This window comes from Pagrus pagrus (genome assembly GCF_965226575.1).
Source record: "Pagrus pagrus genome assembly, chromosome: 18".
In the NCBI taxonomy this organism is placed as follows: Eukaryota; Metazoa; Chordata; class Actinopteri; order Spariformes; family Sparidae; genus Pagrus; species Pagrus pagrus.
Genome location: NC_140202.1, coordinates 3,956,367 through 3,984,181, shown reverse-complemented (window position 1 = coordinate 3,984,181; position 27,815 = coordinate 3,956,367). Strand labels below are relative to the sequence as shown.

The 27,815-nt window shown below is 40.4% G+C and overlaps 1 protein-coding gene across 4 annotated transcripts in view; it reads left to right on the top strand.

The window, feature by feature from the left end:
* The window catches only part of sobpa (sine oculis binding protein homolog a), a 43,387-nt gene extending 19,069 nt beyond the window's left edge, over positions 1–24,318 (top strand). For 2 of the 4 annotated variants that reach the window (XM_084381095.1, XM_084381094.1), the window contains 3 exons: positions 8,735–8,830; positions 15,782–17,822; positions 19,559–24,318. In XM_084381095.1, the coding sequence (XP_084237221.1) occupies positions 8,735–8,830; positions 15,782–17,821 (2,136 nt within the window). In that variant the 3' untranslated portion in view covers position 17,822; positions 19,559–24,318. The remainder of the gene's footprint in view (positions 1–8,734; positions 8,831–15,781; positions 17,823–19,558) is intronic. The other 2 variants (XM_084381097.1, XM_084381096.1) reach the window with 1 other exon arrangement.
* Positions 24,319–27,815: the final 3,497 nt, after the last annotated feature.

Genomic DNA, 27,815 nt, shown 5'->3' with positions numbered 1-27,815 from the left:
CTTACGGCTGACATTTAATATGGATAGTGGAGCTGAAATATGATGGCATTGAAGTTAGACGGAAGTGTGGTGAGAAGATTGCGTGAAAAAAATACAAAGATGCAGCTATACTCTTTCCACTTCTCTATGCTCTCCCCATTAATCAGCCTCAGACTTTTGACAGAAATTTCAAAGCATGTTCTCTCACTGCGCTGACAGCCCTTCATGCAAGTTATAGTTGTAGAAAAGTCTGAATTTCAAAGTGACAGGCTAGGTCATATCAGTTTTGGAGAAAATCTTTTACTTTACAAGCTCTGAGCCCTAGCATCCCAGTGAACCTATAAACCAATAGTTCCAAAATACCTTAATAATGCACATTTTTATTGTTTAATTAGATACGGTATAATCCTTTAATGCAACATGTGAATATTAGCAGTCACTATGCTACTTCAAACACACTTTGTTTATTTATTCAGTTGCTTCATACAATAAAATTTGATTAAATGATCCACTTCATGCGGTGCCTAACGAAGCATGTTATCCATATATATGCATGTAAAAAATGTAAAATAAATACATAAATAAAATAAAATAAAAATAAAATAATTATAAAAAGGTAGCTCTCGTATCTCTTTGTATCAATAGCTTACACTTCGCTCCTTCACTGTTACAAAATATGTATGTTGAAATTATTACTATAAATCAAAATCAAATACATCACAATCACAATCAGGATGACTGGCAGCCTCTTGGAAATTAAGGACATAGCTATCATGTGTGGGAGCCCATTTCTGCCAAAAAGGAAACCCACTTACCTAATTTTTTTATTATGATGGTATGTTTTTTATGATAACAACATATTATGTCATACATAGGCTACTAAGTGACATACTGAATTATCAACAAACAAAAATTTAGATTGGCAGATATGGGCTTCCATAATTTCGTGCTGTGAAGCTATACTGTGAATAGTAGGTAGAACTCTGAAGAGAGGCCATCTCTCTTCACTTTAAGGACAATGTGTCAGCCAGAAGGAGGCACAAGCAAACCAACCAATCTTAATGTTAATAAAAGACAACTAGCTACGTGCTAACCCACTAGCTAGCATACTAAATAACTTACTAGCTATCTACTAACTCACAATCTACTCACTAATTCACAATCTACTTACTAACTCAAGCCACTTACTAGCCCATTAGCTAGCATACTAACTGACTCATTAGCTAATTACTAACTATTATATACCTATTTATTAAATCACAAGCTATGTACTAACTCACTCGCTACATACTAAGTCACTTGCTACTTGCTAACTCACTAGCTACGTTCTCACTCACAATCTACTTACTAACTCACTAATCTACTTACTAACTCACTAGTCTACTTGCTAACTCACAATCTACTTGCTAACTCACAATCTATTTACCAACTCACTAGTCTACTTATTTAGTAGTTAATTTACTAACTCACTAATCTACTTACTAACTCACAATTTACTTACTAACTCACTAGTCTACTTCCTAACTTACTAGTCTACTTACTAACTCACTAATCTACTTACTAATTCACAATCTACTTACTAACTCACTAATCTACTTACTAATTTACTAGTCTACTTACTAACTAATCTACTTACTAACTCACATTTTACTTACTAACTCACTAGTCTACTTACTAACTCACTAATCTACTTACTAACTCACATTTTACTTACTAACTCACTAATCTACTTACTAACTCACATTTTACTTACTAACTCACAAGTCTACTTACTAACTCACTAATCTACTTACTAACTGGCTAGTCTACTTACCACATCACAATCTACTTTCTAATTAACTTGCCTGCCCACTTACTTACTTGCCAACTTACTAACTCACTAATCTATTTACTAATTCACTAGTCTACAGACTAACTCATCCACTTAATACCTAATACTTAATACTGCTCACTAACTCACTAGCTACTAACTAACTCACAAGCTAGCCTTCTTACTGACTCATTAGCTTCCCACTAGCTCACTAGACACTCGCCAGTTCACTATCCAGGCCTACTTATAATGCAAGCCTTAGCCTGTAGGCCTACCTATTGTCTTTAGCTTATCAATGTGCAAAAGAACATTTTAAGGCTTTGTGACCTGATACAATGAGGTTACAGCTAAGACGCTAACTTTATGCATACACAGTTATATAAATCGTTTAGTTCATTTGTAGTTTTTATTTTTCTGCAAAAACAAACTAAACAAGGTCTATTCAGTTCTGCCGAGATGGCTGAGTTAATAAATCAACAAGTTAGTATTAGTTAGTAGGCAAAATGAGACAATCAAGTGTTAAGAGTTAAGGGTCATCCATCCTCTATGTGATGGTCTAAATTGACATTAATTAATGTTGAATGTGAGATTTGAGCTACATAACTAGAGCACCTTTATTGGATCTATGCTTCAGCAGAGCAGAAATGTACAAATACAGTCTAACAAATGTCATCAATGTTTTTGCGCAGATAAAGAGGACATCACACACAGTTTTTAGAATTAATACCATCCACATTTCTGTTAGAAGCCACTCAGCCTCATGTTGGATGTTTTCTTCATCCATCAGCAGAACGCACATGTTCACATCATCACAAACACAGGAAAGGCCTACACTGCCACAGCGGCTCAGATTCTATATTTTGTCTGGCTCTCGCACATTCATGCAGGCCATTTGTGTAAGCGATACCCACGTTTCTTTTCACATGCACCCACAAGGTTGGCCACAACAACACAGCCTGCAGGCTTTCTTTTTTTTCCAATAGAAAAAAAAAATTGTCATGGCTGAAAAAAGTATCTCATGTCTGCGTGTACTTTGGATAGGGAGAGAGGAGACGTGGGGGAGGAAGGGGTGTGTGTGTGTGTGTGTGTGTGTGTGTGTGTGTGTGTTGGGGGTGGGGGGGGTGGGGGGGTAATGCTCTGGCATTATGTTGCATGAAATATCTTCAGCTGCCTCATCCATGAAACCCAATCCCCTCCTAGGGTGACTATGGTCGCTACTTTCTCACATCTCTGCATAACCCTACAGTATATTATGAAGTGTGTGTTTGTGTGTGGTGAAAGATGATTGATAGTTTAACTCGGGCTAATCACTTATGTGCCTGTTTACTGTATGCCTTAAGCTTCAGGATTAGTTTGTATGGAAGGTGCTGCTTCCTCTCCACTCGCTCTACTCAATTATTCTGTCTGTCACCTCTCTCTGCCTGCTCACTCGTATTCTCCTTTTAACTGGCCACTATTGATTCAGAGACATAGCTTGGAGCTTTTTGTAATACACTGCAACTTATCATGTATTGCTGGTTGGCAAAAAACAGTTTGAGCAGAAAGATCCCAACTGAAGGGAACGTTCAGTGAGAATTTCCATGTACAACAGCCACGATCTTAGACAGTTTGAGGGATTAAAGTGAATGAAATTTAATTTCAGGGTGGAGCTTTGCTTTCAGCTGTAGGTAGAAGCCGCTCAACTGTCACGCTTTTATACGCAGCCGTTCGCTCTCTCGCTCTTTACACCCACACATAACACCGATAAACATGCTTGCTCATTGGACACAGTGCCAAGATTAACTTAGGCAATTAGCAGTGATGAATTACCCTCTGTTAGGGTGAAGCACGGCAGCAGATAGGTGTAGGGGAGAGGATGCTTTGCTTTCTCATCGAGTCAGTCAGCCTAACACATGTTGTCCACATTCAGGGTTGGGTTTCAAATGCTGCATGCAGAAGTTTGTTGCTGCAACATTGATCGTGATGAGATGTTGCTCGTTGCTGTATACCGGTATGTTGTGTTTGAAAGCAGATAGAAAAAAGACTAAATCAAAATCCAGTTAAAAAGAAGTTAAAGTCGGCTTATCATGCATCACAATAGGGTGATTTATCATGTTTTTCCTGAAAAATTTAAAAACAACCAGAAACTCACGAGGATCGCATTGTTATTTTATTTTTACAATATAATATATCTTAATAATATATATCTTTAGACATCATGCAAATAAAGATGTGAACCATGACATCTGCCTCCACAACATTCAATAAAGCATGAAGCAGGTAGTGAGGAGAATCCAGCTTGTGTTTTACAGGTCTTTTCTGCCGCAGCGCAGGGCTTTTTGTTCACACCATGAAATTCCCCCCCGGAGACCCCAGACCTCCATCAGTGTCTTTCCCCGGGAGCTCCCTCCAGGCGCGAGGGGGCAGAGTGTCGCTTCATGTCAGCCCAGAAATGTCACATCACCTCAAACACACACACACACACACACACACACACACACACACACACACACACACAAATGTCTCCTCCACACACAGCCCCGTGGTTGCCGCCCTGCTTCCGAACACTCCGCAATTTAGTTTGCATTGGCTGCTGAGGAGGGCTCGCACGCAAAATGAATAAGAGAAAAGACACGTGTGTACATGTGTGTGTGTAACTCTGGCTTGTACATGTATGAATGTAGCTGCTTGTGGAAATTTTGAGTGCGTGATGAAGTGTGTAATGTGTCTGCATATTGCAGCTCAGGCGCAGTGCTGGTTAGGAAGCCTTGAGGCCTGCCTGACACAGCTTCAGGGCACAGAGAGGAAGGTGATTATCTCATAGCTGCCAGCCATCCAGCTCAAATAAAGACAAAAGTAACTCCGGCTAACTAGGCGTTGAGATTGTAAAAGTGGAGCCACGCACATGAACTTGCATGCCTTTGTGTCTTTTGTCAAACTTGTAGGTGTGATCAACAAGACTGGCGCATAAAGTGCAGTAAAGAATGTGCTTCATTTTTGAATTTGCAAGCTCTTATCCGATATTTCAGTTGTGTTGTGATGATGACCTTAAGCAAGGAAATACTCTTTGCAACCTTGTGAAGTTCCAGGAACAATTTGCCAATTGAAAATTCACAAACAGTGACTTACAATGAGAATACCATTTGCCATTTCCCTTTGAATAAAGGCATTTAGTTCAAGGAAATTGGTCTGCCTCATTCTTATTTCAATTAATACCAAATTTACAGCCACAGCAATATGCTCAGATATTATAAGATCTATATGTTGTTGTAAAGACAGTTCTCCAAAGCAGCACAATTCATTTTTCAATCACACTTATGCTTATATAGGGGCATAAAGTACTGGTACTCTTACCAGACAACCCATAGGTTTTGTGTGTGCAAACACAAAATTGAAGTACAAAGATCATGGCCTTGGTAATCTTAAAATATTCTTTTGCATGTGTGTGAAAATCTCTCCTGCAAGCAGAATTAAACTGGTGTTGGATGGCTTTTCAAAACAGGAAAAGTAGAGACAGACTTGTCTTTTATTTTGGAAAAGTAGGTTTTTCTTGCCTGTTGTATGCGTAGTGCCAGGCCTGCACCTTTATTTCAGGCTTTGGGTTGAGCTCTGCCACGCTCGTCTGTGTTTGTCTTTGGATTTGGAAAGCCTGCCTGCGAGCGTCTCTCTTTGGGAAGATGCAGCTCTTTTGGCAGGTGACGGGCACACACACCTGGACACGTATCCGTGCCCAGATGGAAGCTAGCACGGTGGCAGCTGGTGTGACGTCCCCTCAGGACGGTGGAGCCGCCAAAGGGGAGCTCGGCGGCCGATGTCCTGCTCTGTCGTTCTTATAAGGAACTTCAGCTGGGTGGCAGATGCAGTTTGCTGGCATGATGGAGCAGCAATAAGAAAAAAAAACACCTTTAAACAAAGTAACACAACTGGCACTAACGCTGCAATTCCCCAGTGTGCTAAGGCAAAGTGACGATTTTGATATATTTATTTTTCTAATATTTAGTATTTAATTCTTAAAATTTGGTTGTGTTTAAGATGCAATGACAAAATCTATCTATCTATCTATCTATCTATCTATCTCTTAATCCCATCTCCTTTATCTGTGTGTGGCTCCCTGTGTGCGCCTCACGCCTCGTTCACAGTGCCAACACCTCATTAGTACAATATGCAAATGAACTGGCGCAGGGCCAGAGGGTCAGAGCACAAACTGGAGACAGAATAATAGCACAATGGTGCATCTTTGTGTGTGTGTGTGTGTGAGTGTGTGTGTGTGTGTCCTCAAATGCCTGCCCAGATTCGTGTGTGTTCATGTGTGTCTACCTGTCTTTCAGTGTGTCCGACATGGCGCACGTGTGTGTTTGTGCGTGTGAGGGACAGAACATAGTTGAAATGGATCAGCCCGCACCTACTGTTCATTTAGTGCGCTGACAGCTTCTAAATAACCGTGACCCAATAATCTCTGGTTTTGTTTCCTGCAACCTTGTAACAAAGATAAAAAACAAAAAATCTACGCAGTAAAATGTCAGTGCTGAACAATGTTTCTTGTCAGATTCTTAAACTGTATCCTCTTTTGTAGAAATAACAGTGCTCTTCACAAGACAGCAGTATTTGATTTATGTCGTGCTTGGAATGGGAAACCCTACCTGGAGGTGAGGGAAGCAGATGGAAGGAGAGGCAAACTCAATCAGTCTTTGGACAAAAAAATGTAAAATATACACCAGAATTGCCCTTTGGTATCATCGAGAGATGAACAGAGCTGGAGGCCAAATTACCCATGACAAATCAAAGGTTGCAGCAAGCAATTTAAAGGGAACATGATATGAAAGAGAGCTGCTCTGGCCAATGGCTCACCTGTCAGTGGCATAGGCTCAGTATGAAACGTCATCTTGAGGGGCTGCAAACGGCATGATGAACATGCTTAATTGAGGTTGAAGCTCCGTTTCTGATAACAGTGATAACAGATATGAACCACTTTCTACACACGGAGATGTGTATTATATAAAAGTGCATCTTATTTAATGAAACACAATGGAGCAATTTGGCATCGCGCCAGGCAAAGCTCTTCCAATAACTTCTTTGTAACAAAATTGTCCACACCTGGCATAACAGCGTCAACTGCCTCAGTTTTCACACTGCGCATAATGAATGACTCACAGAGTGCAGGAGAAGGTGGCTCCTTTTCCAGCTGGTAGAAACACTTAAAGGAGTTTTGTATTGTAATATTAAGGCATGGGGGATTCAATTCACAACAGCTACTATTTGGGCAAATTACATATATGCTTAGTTTACCTAATGTAATTGTTATTTATCCAAGAACACATTATGTAACTGTCAAATTCTCTCAAATATTGACCGTTAACAAGCAGCACATTTTTAGAATAGTATTAAGTCACGTCAGCCCGTCAACCAGCAGCATGATGTTATAGTCTTAATGATTTGTGTTGGTAGATGCGGAGCAGTGGTTTTGCTGCGTGAAACAGAAACTGTTTCTCAGAAAAAGTACCTATCACATTGTCCAGGAAGTAACCAGGAAATAACTCTGTTCTTTGTGTTGAGGTCTTATCCACCGTGTTTTAACTGTGGGCTGTCTGGCTAAAAAAAATAACATCACAATCTTTTGAATCGCAAACATGATCCACAATCTAAAATTCAATTTAGTTCATTAAATTTTGAAATGCCCTGCCAATTAAAGCCAGACCTGAAATAGCCTATGAATTCTCCATTTGTACCGTGCGGCCACACTCAGGTTTCACCCATGCAGGAATTTTCACTTAATTTGATTGATTTGATCTTGTCATTCAGACTGTGAGTCAGTGAGCCATCCAAGTCACTTTTAGTCGTTATTCCAAGCCGGAGATATCAGAAACTTCTGACAGCTAAGATATTAGTGAATATAACTACAGAAGTGTAAGCAAACCAGGGCCAAAATGGTCTAATTCAATTGATTTAACCAATTAAAAACACACAATACATAATTGTATTATGTCTGGTTTTAATTGTGAATGAACTGCGAACAAAGTGCTCAGGTTAGAATAGCAATAATTGTCAATAAACTGTTGGCAAAATGTCTGCAGTGTACCAACGATGGCGGTTTCAGCAGTAGTCGACACAGTCACTTTATAAAGGGTACAGAGTACACTGTTTGATTGTAAATGGTTTCATGTGATAATGAATTGCTGCTATAGCTAATTAGGCTGTTTAACGTTGTCTGGTGTGGTTACAACCTTAGCAGTGGAGTCATGTCAGAATAACTGCAGTTTCTTTCTGTTCTTCTCATTCTGCTGAGATTGAATGCCGTATAAATAAGCCATCGTTAATGTCATAAGTAACACCTGTGCTTTTCCTACATGAAAGTGTAAAGAAGAGTTGGTGAAATTGTGTAGTTTTTTTACACCTTGCTTCAACATGACCAGAAGTTTTATCAGCAAGGATCAGGAAAATGTGGGTAGTAAATAAGGTATAAGGTAGTAAAACTCCCATTGAGTAGCCATTGACATGACTTGTTTACTTGTCTTGTCCAGGATTTGCTTTGGCTAGTGGTAGTGTTCTTCAAATATCTGTAAAAGAGGCCTTTTACAGATTTCAGAGCCTCCAGATATTTTCACTCATTCATGTTGGTGTAGAATGATATTACTAAATTAGTCTTTTATTCAAATGTTTTTAAATTTCCCCTTTTTATCTTAAATAAATGGTCGTCTGATTGAACGTGCACTGCTGTATTAGTAGGCAGCACTTTGAATGTCTGAACAACCACACACATGCATGCACACACATTCACACACACAGTTTTGTTGCAGAGAATCCTGTTGATTGGTTTGTCCGCAAACCAATGACTGTTCACCCATTTTATAGTCACCATTTCTGTTCATCTTTCTCAGTGTTGTTTTCCATTTCTGAGTTTCCTTGTTGCCTCTGTTCACCTGTTTATTTTGTCCATTCGTAAAAAGCAGCCATTATTTCTCCCCCCAGGCGAGAGACGACGATGGCCTCGGTGGGAAATTACCCCAGCACAGCTTTACTCAGGACACGCCCAGGCTTGTCTTCAAGACAAACAGCGATGTGCTTGTAAGGACCATAACCATTTAACACCAGATAGAGTTTAAGCTTGATGGATACTGCACAAATATGTTTTGATGTTGTTTTTTGTTATAAGTGTGTAATTTTCAAGTCATTTTACTCTTACTCTTACTAACATGTCAGTGGACTGGTTCTGTTTGGGGCATTACTGTAAAGATAGACAACAACCATCAGAATCAGGTCAGCCCTAAATTAAGAGACAGTGCATCAGCAGCTCTCATGTTTTTCATAAATTTTGCAAACATTTAAGTTAAGCTTTTCAAAACTGTTTTCATGCATTATCATTTGCTTTGCTCATTTTCCTTGTACATGAAATCTGTTGGGGATTTGTACAAAAAACAAATCAAAATTGTTATATTATTGTAATTACAACACATTATAGTAAAAATAAGGTGAATAGTATGGATTTACATATTTTTTTAGCATTGTATATTTTTCACAAAGGCTATTCATTAGTGTTGACAACTGGTAGCTGTGGAAAAGAAGCATTTAATATCCCTGATATGTCTCAGTGTTCACATTTTTCTGCTTTCCTCTTGTGCTTGTTCCTATGCATGTTAGCACCCTGTAGGGTGTACTGTTCTAGTCCCGGAACAGCTTATTTATTTATTTACTTACGTTTTTGTGAACAGTTGTTTTTTTATTACAAATTCACAGAACAAATTACAATACACTTACATTTTCACCCCATTTCTACCCTCCCCCCTTCCCCACTCACCTCTGCCGTCCTAATCTTCCCCTTCCCTCCTTCCATCTCACTTTAGATTTACATTACCAGTACAATTTTATGTTCTGTCTCAAGTAGGTCTGTTATTACAGAGGCAGCCTTATTCCACATGTCCAACGTCGTGGCCTTTCCTTGCATAGTTTAAGTTGTGCATCCTCTGACTGTAATCACGGGTGGGGGGGACCGGGATATACATAGTTCATGGTTCAAACATATTTATACAGTAAATTGTTAAAAGTTGCACGAACAGAAATTAAGAAATAAACTATATAATAATAATAATAATAATAATAATAATAATAATAATAGTAATAATAATAATAATAATGATAATAATAAAGAAATATTGGCCAAAACATTCATTGCTGACCTTAAAAGTGCCGATAAGCAGATTTTGTTCTGTTTGAACAGGCTAGCTGCTTCCTCATTTCGGGTCTTTATGCTGAAATATGCCAATCAGCTGCATACTGTAGCTTCACAGCTGTTAAAATGGTGATGATCTACTAATCTATCTCTCTGCAAGAAAGAAAAACATATTTTACAAAATATGTCAAAGGAAACATGCACCACACAGCCAAATGTCTACAGATAGGCCTTCAGAATGTTTGGTCTCAGAGAGGTCCAGTCTGCTGCAGTGACATTCAAACACAATCCACCAGGTCTGTCTCATCATTCTTACAGCTGGATATATTTCACTTACTGTGCGTGCATGAGTGTGTGCTGTGAAATATAGCGCAATTGAGCTTCACCTGGCCAAGTGTGAATGGCCTTTGTGTGTCACATCTATAATGACTGATAGTGATGGCTGGCTGTGATGAGGCAGGCCTCACAGTGAGAGTACTGCTAGTCTTCTTTTGCTTTGAGCTACTGCTTAAACTCTTCATGCTCCATTCAGGTTTTAATGAAGCAACCCAATTGGCAGAATAAATGTTCTCAATGTACGTTTCTACAAAACCACGGATATGTTGAATTTTTTCAATTTCTTCATGTTGAAACTTTACATTTCTTTAGGTTCAGTTTTCAATTTTCTGTTGTGGTAATGCTGTGCGTGTTCTCTGGTTAGGTTGTGGCACAAAAACACTTGGTTAGGGTTAGGAAAACATTGTGATTTGTCGTAAAATACCTGTTTTGGACGCGACAAACATGGCTGGACATGTCCTGACTTCCCATTAAAAATATCAGTTTTTTTGTAGGTACAAACGTGGTGTGACACTTACCAATGTTAAAACACAGTCTTGACCTGAGGTCACTGGCTTCGCAGCTTTGTCAGCTCTAACTCCACCACCATCCATCCAACTCCAGACATGACAGTAGCCTATGAAACACACAAATGTGAACATATCAGTGGTTTGCAGAAACGTTAAGTGCCAACATTTTATGCTGGTGACTGGGCTGAATCAAGAAGTCAAGCACACAGTGTGGGCAGTACACTGTAAAACAGTGGAAAATAATATGACCCAGATATGAGTCTCCTTTTGTAAGCCAGGTAATTACAACCATCATGATAGATATTTCAATAAATGAGGCCAGTGTAAGCTAATATTTTGGCCAATCATAGTAACGAGTCCACATGTTGCAGATGGTCTGTTAAGCAGTGCCACAGTTTAATTTTCTTGTGTAAACTTTAGTGGAAGCTTTATTTTGTTTTCTTTCTCCAGTGGACCAGGTGCTTTACGCTAGCAGTCTCTTGCTACATAATCTAGTTTTTGGACTGAATCCACAATGCAACAAGCACTGTGTTTCTGTTTGCTTTCTTCACATCACTGACTTAAATCGTCGGGAGTGGATACTTTGCTGCAGATTGTTTGGAGTGAGAGACGACTTAACCGAAAACGAAGAGAGTGGCTTGCTTCGAGCACCTGGTTCATTTTGGTGGGTTTAATCCTTGTGTTTTGCACTGCGTGATTATACTGGCAATCTGAGAAGTGTCAAAAGCATCACATATCGACCTTAACAGGGGGATATACAAGCCTGTCCCTTTATGCACTTTAACTGCTTAACCCTCTTCATTCTTAGAAACCTCTTCTTCCTCCATATAAAACCACTTCAGCCTCTAATGAAACCTTACAATCTCTGCAACATCTCAATCCCTCCAGCCTCTTAACCTTCTGCAGCCTCCTCCTCTTCCTCCTCTTCATTATCTAAATCCTCTGCAATCTCTTTCGTCTTCTTCACTGCCTGAAACTTCCTCATCTTCCTCTGCAACCTGTTGGTCCGCAACCTACTCCTTCATCTCTGTGGCTGCAGCAATGTTATACTCTTCATCCATACCCTTAACCCCTGAGAATGAAGACACACCTCACCTAACTTGTTAATGTAAACGAATTATACACTAAGACGAGCTGTTGCCTGATCTTGGGATTGTTAAATGTCACTGGCCTCGTCGCTGGGTCAGAGGGCGAGAGGGGGATGACAACGGTGACTGCTGAGGTGATTGCACTTGTTTGGAAGCATGATAATTGTTGTAATGCAAATGGTTAAACTGCACCACCAGGACTGGTTCGTTGGCCACGATGGAAATAAATGACCATAATTACATTCAACTGCAAACATCTGTGTACAGAGTGGGGATAGAGCGAGAGGGAGAGCGGGGGAAAAAAAAAAGCACAACTCCATTAGCGTAATGCGCAGTGAAATTTCACTCACAGTGCAGAAAGTCGTTAAGTGCTCTCCATCTGTCTTTCTGAGTCGAGGAAAATTTCAGCACATTTATTATTTAGAATATCCTGGGCCTACCATTATCAAGCTCAACTTGCCAGAGCACCTTTTTGACTTTTACTCAGTCATGGCTCATTGAATTAGCCAGGACTAAATGGGCAGTTAAAACGTGTAGAATTCAAGGGACTGACATCTGAGCACCACCAGCGTACTGGTTAAGCATAGCAGCCTCTGATCTGTTTTTGCTGTGGATCCTCATGTTCTCTAGCTGCTTGTCCCGAGCTATATTCGTATGCTTGTTTCAGAATTTCCACCTGCATTACATTTCGGCATGTCATTCCTCCTGAGTTCACTGCATAATGACTTTGGACTTATTACAAATGCAGAACCACAATCCATCTTTTAAAACTTTTATACCTTTTGAAAGATGCTTCTGCTTGATTCATTCCACCTTGCAGCGGACGATCTGATGTAAAACACATGATCTATGCAGAGAACCTGATGTTTTACATGTGTAGCAGCTGCAGGACAGCATGCAATGCATTCTTTTGAAATCCTGGCCAGTGCTACAGTGCATCTGCCCAAACAGCCCATGTGAGTCCGCTGTCTTTCAGCTGCTGCCAGACAGGATCCTGCCAAATAAACTAATGTTGCTATGCAGCGTGCAAAAGGAGTTTATCCACCTTCCGGTTCGCATCCCTCAACTTATTAACATTCAGCTGGGGGGCTTAAGGGTCTGTGTGATGGATGGATGTCGTTGAGGGGTCTGACAACTGATTAATGCCTTAATTATCTCCAGCGAGGACCTGCCACTCCTCCCAGAGCTGACAGAGTGAGCTGTGTGTGGCCTGACGAGTAACGCCGTGTTCAGGGCTCGCCCACTGCTATCTGCTCTACCAGGGTCACATTCATTTTCTTCCCAAAGAAAAATTTGCACTTTTTGTGCTGGAAAGGTGTACAACGGTGATGAAACAGTGCGGCAGGGTGTTTTGGGATCGTTGCCACTGCAGTGAGTAAGAAGGAGAAGTTTTCAGTTTAGCCTCCTCATGTGTGGATCTAGTTCTGGTTGACTCTCTGCATACAGAGGGGATCCTGGCTCAACGCACAACATATGATTAGAAATGTTATGAATAAAAAAGTTCATCTAAATGTGATCCTAATAGCTAAAGTAATACATAAAGCACAATAATTGATTTGGATTAGTTTCAAAAAAACATATTACTTCAGAATTAGAGAATGACATTGGAAGTGTGAAGAAAACATCTACTGCTGTCTCTAGCCATCAAACAAACGAGCAATGACAATTTATCGTTAAATGATTGGACATCAGTTTACACACTATACTGTCATATACACACTCAAGTTTGGTTTGAGAAGTGTTCACAGTTCTATTGCAGCTTTTCAAGAAGAATTTGGGGGTGTTATATTGTTAGATGTTCATATTGTCCAGACCTTATACTAGCACTTTATTCATAGTCTCTATTTTTTGGGAGAAAGAGGGCAATACTATATTGGTGTGCCAGGTTGTGCCAAGGTAGTTTTTTTTCACAAAAAGATGGAAGCCATGGCTGCATTGTATTTTGGTCTTTTGAAGCTACTGCTAGTGGATGAATAGATTTGTAACATTGTTGAACACTGGTCTAAAATGGCAGCTTTATGTTTGACAAACATTGCTGTTTTTAACATAATATAGTATGTAGACTGTCCTCTTAAAGACAATATGCATGTGTACCATACATGTTCCATTACTGCATAAATGGTAGTACTGACAGAGATCCTTGGTTAAAAAGTCTGAGAGAAACACATTTTGATTTGAATTTTAAAGGTTTTGGGTGTCTACTAGAAAATGTTTACATGCTTTTGTATTAAAAAAAAGTCAGTTATTTTCTCATACCAGACCATTGCTGCAGCACCTCTATTCAGCCTCTGTCTGAACAAACTGTTTAAGTGCATGTCTCTTTAAGGCACTCCTACCCAAAAAGCCCAGTCTGCACTAATTAGTCAGCTCTCACAATCCTAAGCAGGCAATGCCACCGTGTTTAAACAGATGTTATTGCAACCATGGCCATGCTGGGGTCATGGCTGAGGGCGGTGACTGTATAGTTATGCTATCACAACATAACAGAAGTCCTGACAGCTTGTTTAAAGATGCAGTTTCAAATATAGGCTGTCTGCATTTCTTGAGCATTTTAATAATCTGGAGTATTGATCTAGCATCTAGACCTGCTTTATAATCAAACAGACATGGAAACCTAAAGGGGCAACATGTAAGATTTTTAGTTAAAAACATACAGAAATTAACTAAAATTATCAACAGAATGTGAGGAATTAGCCATTTTGACAGTATAATGTTTATATTTTGTGTTATAGAGATATCTACTGAAGTTAGCATTCTAATCAGCTATTCCTGGCCTGTCTCAGTCCAAACACTAACACTACCCTGGTCCCCAAGCTCCCAGTCTGAACCGCTAGCTGCACAGCTAACTAAGCTAAATAGCTAACAGCAACTACAGTAAGAAGCAGTTAGAGGTAATCTGATGATATGCAGGCCCTATTTGTTTTGAGTATGATTTTTTTTTAACTTTCTACAATATGGGACCTTTAAATCAGTAAAGCAGTTATAATCAGCACTGGATTGGTCACCAAAATAGTCATATCATGTATGCTCAGCCAGTCATCCACAGAAATTAGAAAATTTCAGCAAAGGTTATACTTTTTTTGTGAACTTCAGAACTTAAATGGCAAAATTACAGACTTCTGCAATAACTGTTGCGACAATCCTGATTGAAACCTGATATAGATTTAAAGTAAATCAATACACTAGTCAAAAAGCCTTCTCAGATCATTACTGATCTGATGAGCAGCAAAATGGGAGCGAAATTGCTTGAAAGCTGAAACTTTCCACGTAACTCAGTATTGATCATTTCTTTAGGATAACATCATACTGTGTCTTTCTAGCATTTTAACTGGCTTAACTATGTGTCCTAGTTGGCACGCGCTTCAAAACCAAGTGTCGAGGGCCATTTTTTGTGAAATAATCTTTTTGTCTTCTTTTGCTTGGGGCGCCAGTCTCATCAGTCTCCCAGGGATCTGTGCTTAAATGAGACTGAGAGTGTCTTTATTGCCAACAGAAGGTGTAAATGGGAATTCCTTGTTAGGACAGAAAAGACAAAGTCACTTCAATAGCATTTAGCAGCAGAATGCCATCAGGTGCACGTTTACCTCTTAGTGAGGAAAACACATCAATTAAGATGTGCACAAACATACACCTACATTAAATCAATCAAATACATACAGGCAAGTACAGTTATACAAGCTTCAAAGTTAAGTGTCTGCTCTTGAAAGATCTGTTGAAGTATTTAGAGACAGAATCAGTTTCCTTAAAAATAATCTTTTTTAAGTGTGTATCTCCAGATGGTATGGAGGCTGAGCTCTGCTTTCAGGGCACTTTAGAGAAGATTGTGTTGTATTTCATCAAGAACAAATTAGAAGACTTTTGTATGCAGGGTGACAGGTGCTGATGCAGCATGTGTACTGTTTGTTTTCTGTTGCAGGTGTGTGACTGGTGCAAACATATTCGCCACACTAAGGAGTACCTGGACTTTGGTGCTGGTGAGCGGAGGCTGCAGTTCTGCAGTGCCAAATGCCTGAACCAATATAAGATGGACATTTTTTACAAGGAGACCCAGGCTGCGCTTCCTGGAGCACTGTGTAACCCAGGACATGGGGCTGGTGGGGAGGGTAAACTGGAGTGCGGTGGAGGGGTTCAGCTGCTCACTCCTGAATCATGGGGATCGCCGTTAACGGACCTCCGGCGTAAAGCTCCCTCACCAGGGGGGCCTTCCACTACTTCTGCATTGGCCCCTTCAAGTTCTTCTGCAAACTCACCCTCAGACACTCCTGCTGTCTGCTCCCCTTCCTCCTCCTCAGCCAAGATCCCCACACCCAGACCCCACGAGAGCCCCTCACTTCCTCCTCCGCCTGTTCCCTCTTTGCACCCACCTGTTGGGATTCCCTCTGGTAGCCCCCCCATGGTGATGACACCCCGAGGACCCATGCCCCTGCCGCTGTTCATGGAGCATCAAATGATGCAGCAGATGCGCCCACCATTTCTTCGCCCCTCTGGCCACCCTGCGGGGCCCAATAGCCCCCTGTCAAACCCTATTATCCCTGGTATTGGTCCACCACCTCCTCCTAGGACCATTGGTCAGGCATCAAGCCCAATGCACAGGCCCATGATGTCACCACATCTCCACCCCTCATCCAATCCCAACCCTGGCATGATGCCCCCCCACCCTGGTATCCCCATGCCAGGCCTGCCCCCTTTCCCCCCAGTCAACATGATGCCCAATGGACGCATTCCTCTACCCCCAATGATGAACTTCGGCATGCCATCCTTGGCTCCATTGGTACCCCCACCAACTCTCTTGGTCCCTTACCCTGTCATTGTGCCCCTCCCAGTCCCAATCCCTATTCCAATCCCGATTCCCCTCAGCCCCAAAGCTTCTAGGGACCAGATGGAGAAAAGTGGCTCCATCAACGGTGCTCCAGAGTCCTCTGAAGCTTCAGGTTCTGGGCCCCACTCTCCAGGGTCATCTGGAGGTGACAGAGGTGAGCAGAAAGTCGAGCCTAGTAGAGAGCATCTTTCTCCTGTGCGCAGGACAGGGCTGGTGGACTTGACTGTGAAGGCAGAGGACAATTCGGGCAGCCTGTGTCTAACCAGTGGCCCTGGACTGATGGATGGGGTGATTGATCTAACTGTGGGCCAGAGGCCATGCCAACAGCAGGTAATACAGAGGATGCTACCTGGGGTCCAGGTCAAAGTAGAGGCAGATGCTGAACCAAGATCTCCACCAGTTGCTGGGTTGGGGAGAGAAGGGAAAGGTAGTCATAATGGGGGGGAAGGGGCACCCTCACAAGGCCTCCTCAGTGCTACAGAGCTGGAAGGGGCCACACTCCTAAACACACTGGAATCATCAGGCCCACCCTCCAGCAACAGCAGCCCTTCTCGCAATGCTGACCCTCCAGTGAACCAGCTACATCCCTGTATCTCCGCTGTTACCCCGCCACCCTTACCCAGCACAGCACAGACCCAGCCCCAACCCCTGCCCCAGCTCCAAACTAACCCTGCTGCCCCATGTAACGTCATAGTCAATGGTACGGGATGGCATTCGCTTCTCACCTCTGCCTTTGAGTCTTGTCCTGAGCGAAGAGGAGACAGTGTTGAAGGAGAAGGAGAGGCAGAGGAGCAGCCAGCCAATGGTGAGCTGGAGCGTGAGGCACTGAAAGAGAACAATTGCTCGGTTCGAGATTGGGAGGCAGGGAAGCGGGGCCCAGTGCAAGATGAGATGGCAGACACAGTGGAGGGTAAGCCAGACCCTGACTCCAACTTGGAGGATGGTGAGCACGCCTATGCCCTGCCGCTGCTGTCTACCGGAGGCTGTGTGGTCATCCAGCCTGTGCCAAAGCCCGGCGCTGACAAGACGGCCATCCTGTCCTGCTCCATCAGTGCACCTTTATCAGCAGCTGGGAGCCAGGAGCTGGAGCCGCCGCTGAAGAGGAGGTGTCTGCGAATCCGCAATCAAAACAAATGAGGTGGGTTCACCCCACTGTGCTCTCAGTAACACTTACATGCAGTTGTGTGCACTCTGTATTTTAGTACAGATTTACACAGATTTATTCAGTGACATTTTGTAATTCACTGTAGGGTACCCATCAAATAATCAGTCAGTTTTGATGTCTCAAATGTCTCTCAGTCCCCAGTGTATATCTATAAACTATTTGAATTCATCTACTTTACTTCCACAGGGTTCTTTAATGAGTAGTTTACTATTTTTACTGAATCTTAAAATTTCTTAAATTTGCAAAATTCTTGCATTTATTTATGTTCTGACCAGTGTGGCATAATCATTTTTAAATCGTACAATATGGCTGGTCACTTCATCAGAATTTCACGATCGGATGCTTGATTCAAGGGTAGACGCAGTGTGTCCTCCCACAGACAGTACTGAAGAGGTCAAACAAGCAGCAGCTTAATTTTTATAACCCAAACAGAAAATGGATGCATGTCCCCAAGCCTTAAATCTTCCATGACAGAGGGTGTGCAAGTGATGTGTTTGAATGTCACCTGGAGCATAGACTTCTTCTTGAAGGGGTTAATGAACCAGGAAAATACATGATTTGAAGCCCATTTTTAAAAAGATGAAGTGATCAAGCACACCTTTAAAGGAGGCGTTAATACATCTGGATGCCAGGATTTCTTAAAGTGTCCTGCACACACACACACACACACACACACACACACACACACACACACACACACCATAACTCAACTTTATGTGTGTTTATTACACTAAAACATTTCATAATGTTTAAACGTTATTAGGTTATCAAATAAATTATTATGAATGACAACATCATTGATATCATGCATGTGCATTTGTTTGTTTGTTTTAATACATTTCTTGCTGTGTAGTCAACACATACATTTTCTAAAATTTACACATGTATTTTTCCCCATGAGCCGGCGCATCGCTTCAGAATGTGCAGCAACATGAAAGATTACTTGTTGCTTTACTTTGATTGACGGATTACCTCCACGAGCTTCAGAATGGAAATGGGAAGTCGTTCTTGACAAGGGATTTATTCAGCACATTAATACAAATTTAATGATGCACTCCTCGAGGTGTTAATTAAATGAAATTCTATTCAAGAGCAATTGAAGGCCAATTCAAGTTGTGGTAACATGAGGCGAGTGCTCTGAATTAGAGTAATTAATAACGACAAAAGATGGAAATCAAGCCCCATGCACCGTTAGTACTGCTAAAAGGAGCTGAAATTAATCATAGATGTGATGGAGAAAATGTACTGTAACCTTCAGATAGCTAAAGAAACCCAGGTTTTGATTACTGATAAGGAAAAGTGTTCCGTTAACTGTATCTTGTTGTATCTCACCTTCTGCACTTGTCTGCAATATCACAAGGTATTCATGATGAAATATCTAAAACATCATGTAAGATTTATGTTGCCAGAGAAGCAGACACTGAATATTTCATTCTTTATTTGCCAAGAGGTGTCCTCAAGCTGATACTAATTACATATACCAAAGAGAGTAAACCAAAAATTAGGAAGCACTGCTGAAAATCTGCATATTTTCATTTTCATCCTTAGTGTTTTTAACACTAAAATTGTTCTTGTGTAGTCCTTGTATGAGCTCTGAACTCAACACCCCCTGTTCTCCCACCTCCCTTAAAATTAAAGTTGGGGCTGCCTGCTCGTGGGGTTGCTCGCCCAGCGACACAGTCTAATTCTCCTCCCACTCTGTTTCACAGATGGACGCTCTGAGGACCACAGTGCCATCAACGACACTCACTTGTCCACCCCCCACCTCCAATTCCCACCCCTCCCAACTACACCACCGCACATGTGCACACACAAACATTTCTCCTGTCCTCACTCATCGTCCAGTCTACCAGCACCACAAATCGCCTTCGACGACTGATGAGAGTCCAACCAAACACGTTGATGTGTATCATAGTAGAGCTGACAGGATCGTGTGACAGAACTTCTACAGACTTGATGTCATGGCCAGCAAGATTGCTTGACCTTTGAACTGCAGACAGTGTCCCTGCTACAGCAGGACTTTACCCCGCTGCTTCTTTCCTCGTTTAAAGACTCTCAGCTCACACTGGCTCTTATAGCTTATCCACCCTCCCCTATCAAAGCAAGTGCTCCCTGTATTGTCTGTTACTATGGAACACAATATATTGTGTCCTGTATTCAAAGCTGCTGCTGGGACATTAGTGAAGGAGCCACATAGAGAGATTTTGATGAAGTGCTCCTCCATACCAACAGGTACAAATATCTGCTCCGGTAAGTGTTATTTTTTGTCAAACAGCTTTGTCACTGAGGTATAAACAGACACAGAGCTGGCAAAAATTGGCAAAAATTCTGCTCTTTCTTCTTAGTCTTTGCTTGTGCACAACCGGCAAAAGTGCACTTGCTGCCAACCTGAAACGAAGTGTTCCAGGCGGTTGAATGAATGGTACCTAAAAGAGAAGAAGATGAATACAGTTAATGTAATATGTCTGAAGGTCATTTAAAAAGATATTTCAATCAGAGGCTAGAAAACAGTCCTTGGAAATAAAATCACCAGTTGTGTTTAGAATTATTCATACTGAAACAGCAAAAGAGGATAAAATATTAACCTTCACCAGCAAGTAATGTTGTATGGGTGCAATCTCTGCCATGTTCCTCATCATTTTGTTTGCTCTTAAACTTCACTGAATTTAGATATACATTGTCACACAAGAAGGAGGCAGAGTTGTCACGATAATCATTCCTACTATTGACAGGTTCACTCCCTCGGGAATGCCGTCTGTGTGCTTAAACATTAAGCCGTGCTAGCAACAGTAATAGGGGCCCCTGCTGTTTTCAAGGCTTACTGCACCTCCAACAGAACCGGGCAGGCATGGCAATGTAGAAACTCTGCCAACCTGCAGTGGGTACTCGCTACCGCAGGCTAGTTCTTAATCTTTTCTATAATACATTACCAGTGATGTTCCTGTTATGGGTTAGTTTGAGACTGACTGCACTGAATTTAGAGGGGGCAGAGGGAAGCCAGCGCTTTCATAAATAATTCTTCTGGGACCTGGAGGAAGACTGCTGAAGTAACACGGCAGAAATATTTCTACAATGAATACACTGAGGACTCATTTTGAAAATAATTTGAGAAACATTTAAAAAGCTGCCTCCAATCCTGCCAAATTACTTATTTTTTGCCAATTATTCTTCCTTTCCGAACGAAATTTAAAGCCAGTGTTTTCCTTGATTCTGTCTCTTTTTGGGCAGTTTGAGTAAATGCAACACAACTGTCACCCTCCCTGTTTGATCTGATCCAGTTACACCGCAGCTTAAGCCTGTGAGCTGGGACGCCATCAGACAAAGCCAGCATTTAGTTTACACTCCTATGGAGGAGGTACATTGTACCAGTGCGAGACAAGGTATTATCATATGCCAAAGGCCTCTGGTGTGTTGAAGCAAAACATGTCACCTAGTTTTCAGTGGAAATGGGATTCCAAGCTGAAGATTTGACCAGATAATTTATAGTTGCCAAAATAACAAGCACTTATTTTGAAAAACGAAAGGAAGACGCAGGAGAACAGAAGTGGATGTCAGACGCAGTATTACCCCGTTGTCTCTCTTTATGGTTTACTCAATCCATAAAGGCCTACGATATGTCACACTGAGAGTAAGGTGAAATACAAATCTGGAGTATAAAGATTAAGCAGGACATGAGTGACCCCTAATCATGAGTTAGATGTGGAGATTGCTTTGCAGTCATCTTATCTCACTGTTTTGCCTGCAGTCTTTGTTTTAGTTCTGTCATGGTGAGACATTATGTGATTCATTCTGTGTTCAAATGAGGCCCAACATTTACTCACACACACTCACACATCATAACCTACAGCACTCATACTCATGTCACACACACAATGCACATAGTAAATCTGACTGTGTGTAGGTGTGTGTTTATATGAGGCAGGTGCAAGCAGAGAGCCCAGTTGAGATTGCAGAGTGTTGACTCAGAGTAAGCAGTGTGCAACTCTATCTGTCGCCTGTTAGTCAGGCATTTAGGCTTAGCTTGCCGCTTGCCAAGGCCCAGCTTTGGTGTCACTTTAAGCATTTCCTTGCCCCTGCTTCATTTCTCTCTAAGCAAAGGTAGTGAAAATGTTCTTTTTAAGCTGTCTTGTCTGCCTGTTGCTGAAATCGCATTTGTCCATAAGTAGAGATATTCCTTTACGTAATTGTTTCACAGATGCGTATCATAAGCACATTTCTAAAATTACACTTTATATAGGAATAATAGAAATTGAGCAATTTAGTCAGAAAACTGAGATTTCCCTGTAAGTTGTCTTATCTTGAATCTTGCAAGTGAAAGATCAGAAACCAGGTTGATGTAACAGAGAAACTGGACACTGTTGTTTCTGTGCTGTCTAACAAATGTGGGAGTCATGAAACCAGGGCCATAGCCAGGATTTTAGAGGTCAGGAGCCCCCAATACACCTTTCACAAATTTGACCAGAAATAAAAAAAATCTATTTCTCAATTACTTCATTTTTTAAATATTTTATTTATTCAATGATGCTCTATGTGAATGTTGTTTCTTATGAAACTTTTTATATTATGTATTTATTATAATTTATGGAATGTAAAGTCCCCAAAACATACAGAGGACATCAGTATCCTCAATGGTAGCTACAACCATAGCTACTACCATATCTGTGTGCAGAAATTTAGAAAAGCAGATAATAAAAAACAACACCCACAAAGCTTAATGACAACAAGACAAGCTTACTAAAGAAGTCCACTAAGGATTAACGACTATTAGATCTGGGAAAAGTCAGGTAGCAGCCAAACCTTATAGTGGTAGGGAAAACCCTCAATATAGTCCCAATCTTTGTGTGAAGCAGGACAAGTTATAGTTACCTATTTGTTAGGCTGCTAGCATTTTGAAAAACATGAAGACTGACCTTGAAAAGGAGAAGAAAGGTGTCAGTGTTGTTATTACATGACATGTAGGCTGATACATTTGTGTCCTGCCAGCAGTGGAGACGAATGATGGCCATGTAGGCAGCTTGCCATAAAATGCACTGAACACACTGATGTTAATCGGAGAATGAACCCATTCCAATTTGGACTCTCCGTGAGCTTTCCTCTACCGCCACCTTCAGGACAAAACATCGACATGAAATATCAAAAGCCAAATTGTTCAGCACTTTGGGAAATGTACTCAAAGTTAAATAGATTAAATAGATTGTTATGACTTAGTTAAATGTTAAGCTACACCTAGCTGTTGGTTAGCTTAGCCTGGCTCTGTCTATAGGTAAAAATGTACCTATCAGCCCCTTTAGAGGTCACCAATTAACACATTACATCTTGTCTATTTCAAGTCGTTATGCTAAGTGTTTTTCCCAAAATGTTGATTATATTATCTTGTGCCACCCTACAATTTTAGCTTGACTACTAACTGATCTCCCACAATTAAGTCATTATCTTTGCAAGAAATTTCATTCTTATTTAAAAAGGTAATAGGGACTTAATTTGGACTAAAATGTTCTGTTTTGTCTGCTTTTCCTCCTGCTTGACACCTTCACATGAACATTCAGACACACAGAGACACAACAACACGCATGTCCTTAATCCTAATCGGCACCATGTTGTGTAAACGGTATACTGCCCACGTCTGAGACAGAAATTGAAGATATGAGCTCTAGCCTAACTCTCAAGTGGAAACCCTGGACCACTGAATCAGTCTTTGTGATGGCAAACAGACTCGTGACAAATCTCCAGCATTCCTTTTTTGATGATGGACTACAGGCCTGGTCAACAGCCTGAATTATGCAATGACAACTAACTCCAACCCTAATATAGACGAGTGGTCCACAGACAAAATGAAACATGACATGACTTCATGTTACTGTTCAAAACAACAGAGAAGTTGCCTTAACTCTTGCTTGTATAATCTCTACAGTTAAGACAATGATGCTCGCTTGTAAAGAAGACTATCCCTTCTTTGTACAAAATGAAATATACCAGAAACAACAACTTTGTTATCTTGCTAGTGTCAATGTATAGATGATCTGCTTTTTTCTGTAACTTGTATGAACCCTCACATTTTTGCTAAGAAGAAAACCCTCCTCCAAAATTCCTTGTTCCCAAACATCCAATCTGTTCAACGTTTTAACTTGTGGTGGACTGTCAATCTTTTTGTGTACATTTTATAGTATTATTTATTGTTGACAAGATTTGCATTTGCAAATAATACAAAAAAAGTGAAGGTGGTTTGACCTGAGCATTCTATTCCAATGTAAATGCCTGGTGAACAGTGAAAAGCTTTTTTTAATTATTAAAAATGGAGAAAACAGTGATATGAGGAGATGATCTTCTGTCTTTTTATTATGACGTTGTAACATGTACATAACATGTGGCCAAAATTGCTTTGGAAAAATAATCATTTTTTGTGTTGTAACAGTATTTGTTTTATCAAGTGAATTGCTCATGAAGACAAATAAATAAGAGGCACACACAACCTTGTTTCAGATGGGTCATATCTGCTCATTCTATGGACGACATGGATGAGGAACCTGCACACATAAAGGTCATTAACTTTAAAAGAGATCACATTAAAGGTAAAACCTAACATCTTTCTTTTAATATATATTGGAAGATTTTGAATTGATTCATCACTTTATCACTGAATTTACAACCTGTCAGAGAACCACCCAGAATCAGAAGAAACCCATGAAAATCACAATTAATAGCTGGCATGTGAATATCGGAGGTATCACATTGTTAAGTCAAAATTTTCCATAATAAAACCTTTGATAAAAACACTTCGATAAAGCTGTGCAGTGTGACAAATGTGACCATTTCTGGCAAATGGCACATATTTTAATAAGGCTCATACATTAGTCCATTTAGCATTACAGAATCATTTACCGTGTACGAAAACACTCAGTTACAGAGGATCTTCAGTATTCCCCTTCAGGCATCTCATCTGACCTTCCCTTAGGAACACATTGTAATGACACAATTCTAAATAAAGTTTAAGATGCTGACCAAAACCAGCTCCTGAAGAACAAGACTGATATAGCACCCACAGTCATGCTAACCGCTCTAAAATGTGATAAATAATAAATGTGATTATGTGTTTAAACACATTTTAGAATATTGAATCATTCATAGCTAGTTAGGCTTTGGTTCGACCATTTTAATATTGATGACTAAGATGGAATGGATTTAAAATAAAAACAGCTCTATATCGTTGGATCACTAAATACTACTTACAGTATTGTTGCTGATGATTAGCCCACTAGTGATGCTAGTCAGTGATTAAGTAATGATTTATAAATTGGTTGATACGGACAAATAAAATAACAAACATTTTTTTAAAGTAATTTCATTTCATCACCACTGGAGAATGACATGTAACCACTCTCAGTGAAGCAGCAAACCATTTTCAACAAATCCAGTTGCTTGAATCTCATTTGTTTGTGTGGAAGTGGAAGAGAAATCAGACTTTTAGGCCACAGCGCTGCAGATGAAACATGTGGATTTAATGGTCTCTAGCTCCATCTTATGGCTTCTGAAAGCATTGACTTACTCCCGAGTGTTGAGGTAATGGGAACAGGCTTAACCTCCTCATGGGGAGATATACACCAATCAGCCACAACATTAAAACCACTGACAGGTGATGTGAATAACATTGATCAACTCGTTAGAATGCAATGTTCTGCCTAGAATCCTATAGTCTGGGCACCTATGTGAATGCCACTTGACACACACCACCACCCATCCAAACACAGTTGTGGACCAAGTACACCACCTTGTGGTGACAGCACTCCACAATGACCCCCCCCCAGGCCCCAGCAGGACAATGTGCCCTACCGTGACACAAAAACAGCTCAGGAATGACTCGAAGGACATGACAAGGAGGTCAAGGTATCGGCCTGGCCTCCAAATTCCTCATATCCCAATCTGATCAAGCATCTGTTGGACGGGCTGGAACAAGTCCAATCCATGGAGGCCCCAACCCCCGACACAACAGGACCCAAAGGCTCCACTATCGGTGCCGGACACCACAAGACGCCCCCAGAGGTCTTACAATCATGTCTTGACAGGTCAGAGCTGTTTGGCTGCACAACGGGAACCTGCACAATATTAAACAGGGGATTTTAAAGTTGTGGCTGATCGATAAACAATCACACACAATTTAATGAGAACAGACTGAAAGAATAGCTGTGAGAGACTTCATTGAGACTGGCAGTCATATCAGAGCCTGTGTTGAGTTTATTCAACTATTAATATTCTACCACCTTGAATATATATATGTGAGGGACAAAATAACATGAACACATTACAATGAGGAGAATGTTAAATATAGGAGGTAATAAACAGAATGCTTTGTAAATATGAAGATTATTGGACTGTATAATACTGTAAATTGTCCCTTATTTATTTTTTATTGCATATTCACTGGCCAAAATATGAGGTATTATATTAATCATGTATTACAATACGTGATTACAATATACCATATTTCTAAAAAAAAAAAAAAACGAAAAAAAAATTAATATTGTTACTCAGGTAAAAACAATCACCATCAGTAACATCAGCTTATTGTTTTATTAAATTAATATAAATATTAATCATACATATAAGCATTAATAATACACTGTAAATTCTGACAAAGTACTTGAGAAAATCAAGGAAACTGATTAAATATATAAAGTAGACTAATAATTATGAGTTGTTAAAACTTAAATTCAATAGTCTGAATATTCTGAGGTAATCGGTATCCTGATTTTTGTCAACTTATTAAAATTTACAGTGTATGTTACGGAAGCCCTAAAGGGCCATGCATTCATACATTTTATTTCCTCCGTTTTCCCGTGATAACGAGTTAATTTCATTTGTTTTCTCGAGATCTCGAGTTATTATCTCGAAATAACAATTGCTGTTTTCCCGAGATAACAGGATAATTTTCTCGAGATCTTGAGAAAACAAAACAATAGTGTAGTATATTAAATCATTGCAGGAAACAGCATTCAGTGTAGCAATGTCAGAGGAGCAGGAGCATATCGATCACCACGTCACTTATCTTTTCAATCAAGGCCTGACACAGGCTGAAATAACATTATGCCTTGCTATTACAGATAATATATATGGAAGCCATGCATTCATACATTTTATTTCCTCTGTTTTCCCGTGATAATGAGTTAATTTCATTTGTCTTCTCGAGATCTCGAGTTATTATCTCGAAATAACAACTGCTGTTTTCCTGAGATAACGGGATAATTTTCTTGAGATCTCGAGATAGCGAAACTTTGTTTTCCCGAGATAAAGATATAATTAATTCGAGATCTTGAGAAAACAAAACGAGAAACATCATTGATCATGTAGCAATGTCAGAGGAGCAGGAGCATATCGATTACCGCGTCACTTACTGTATCTTTTCAATCAAGGCCTGACGCAGGCTGAAATAGCATTATGCCTTGATATTACATATAATATACACATTAGTGTGCGTAATCTAAAAAGACGGTTAGCAAGGCTTCAGCTATATCGACAGCGCAATGTAAGTGAGCCTTACTACATAGCTGAATAGCTACGAGGTCCCGGGCGTCTCCATAATCTCAGGCCTATCATATCACAGTCATTATCTCGAGATCTCGAATTAAATATATAGTTATTTTCGGGTAAACAAAGTTTCGTTATCTCGAGAGCTCGAGAAAATTATCCCGTTATCACAGGAAAACGGCAGTCGTTATTTAACTCGAGATCTCGAGAAAACAAATGAAATTAACTCGTTATCACGGGAAAACGGAGGAAATAAAATGTATGAATGCATGGCCCTTTATGGCTTCCATAGTATGTATCTTTGTCATTACTGCATTATTTTTCATTATCCTAGGATTATATTAATCAAAATAATACATTATGTCTTACACATAGAATATTTTGACAAATCACACTGACTATAGGAAAAACACTTAATGATGTCTGAATTCCATCTAGCTGCATCAG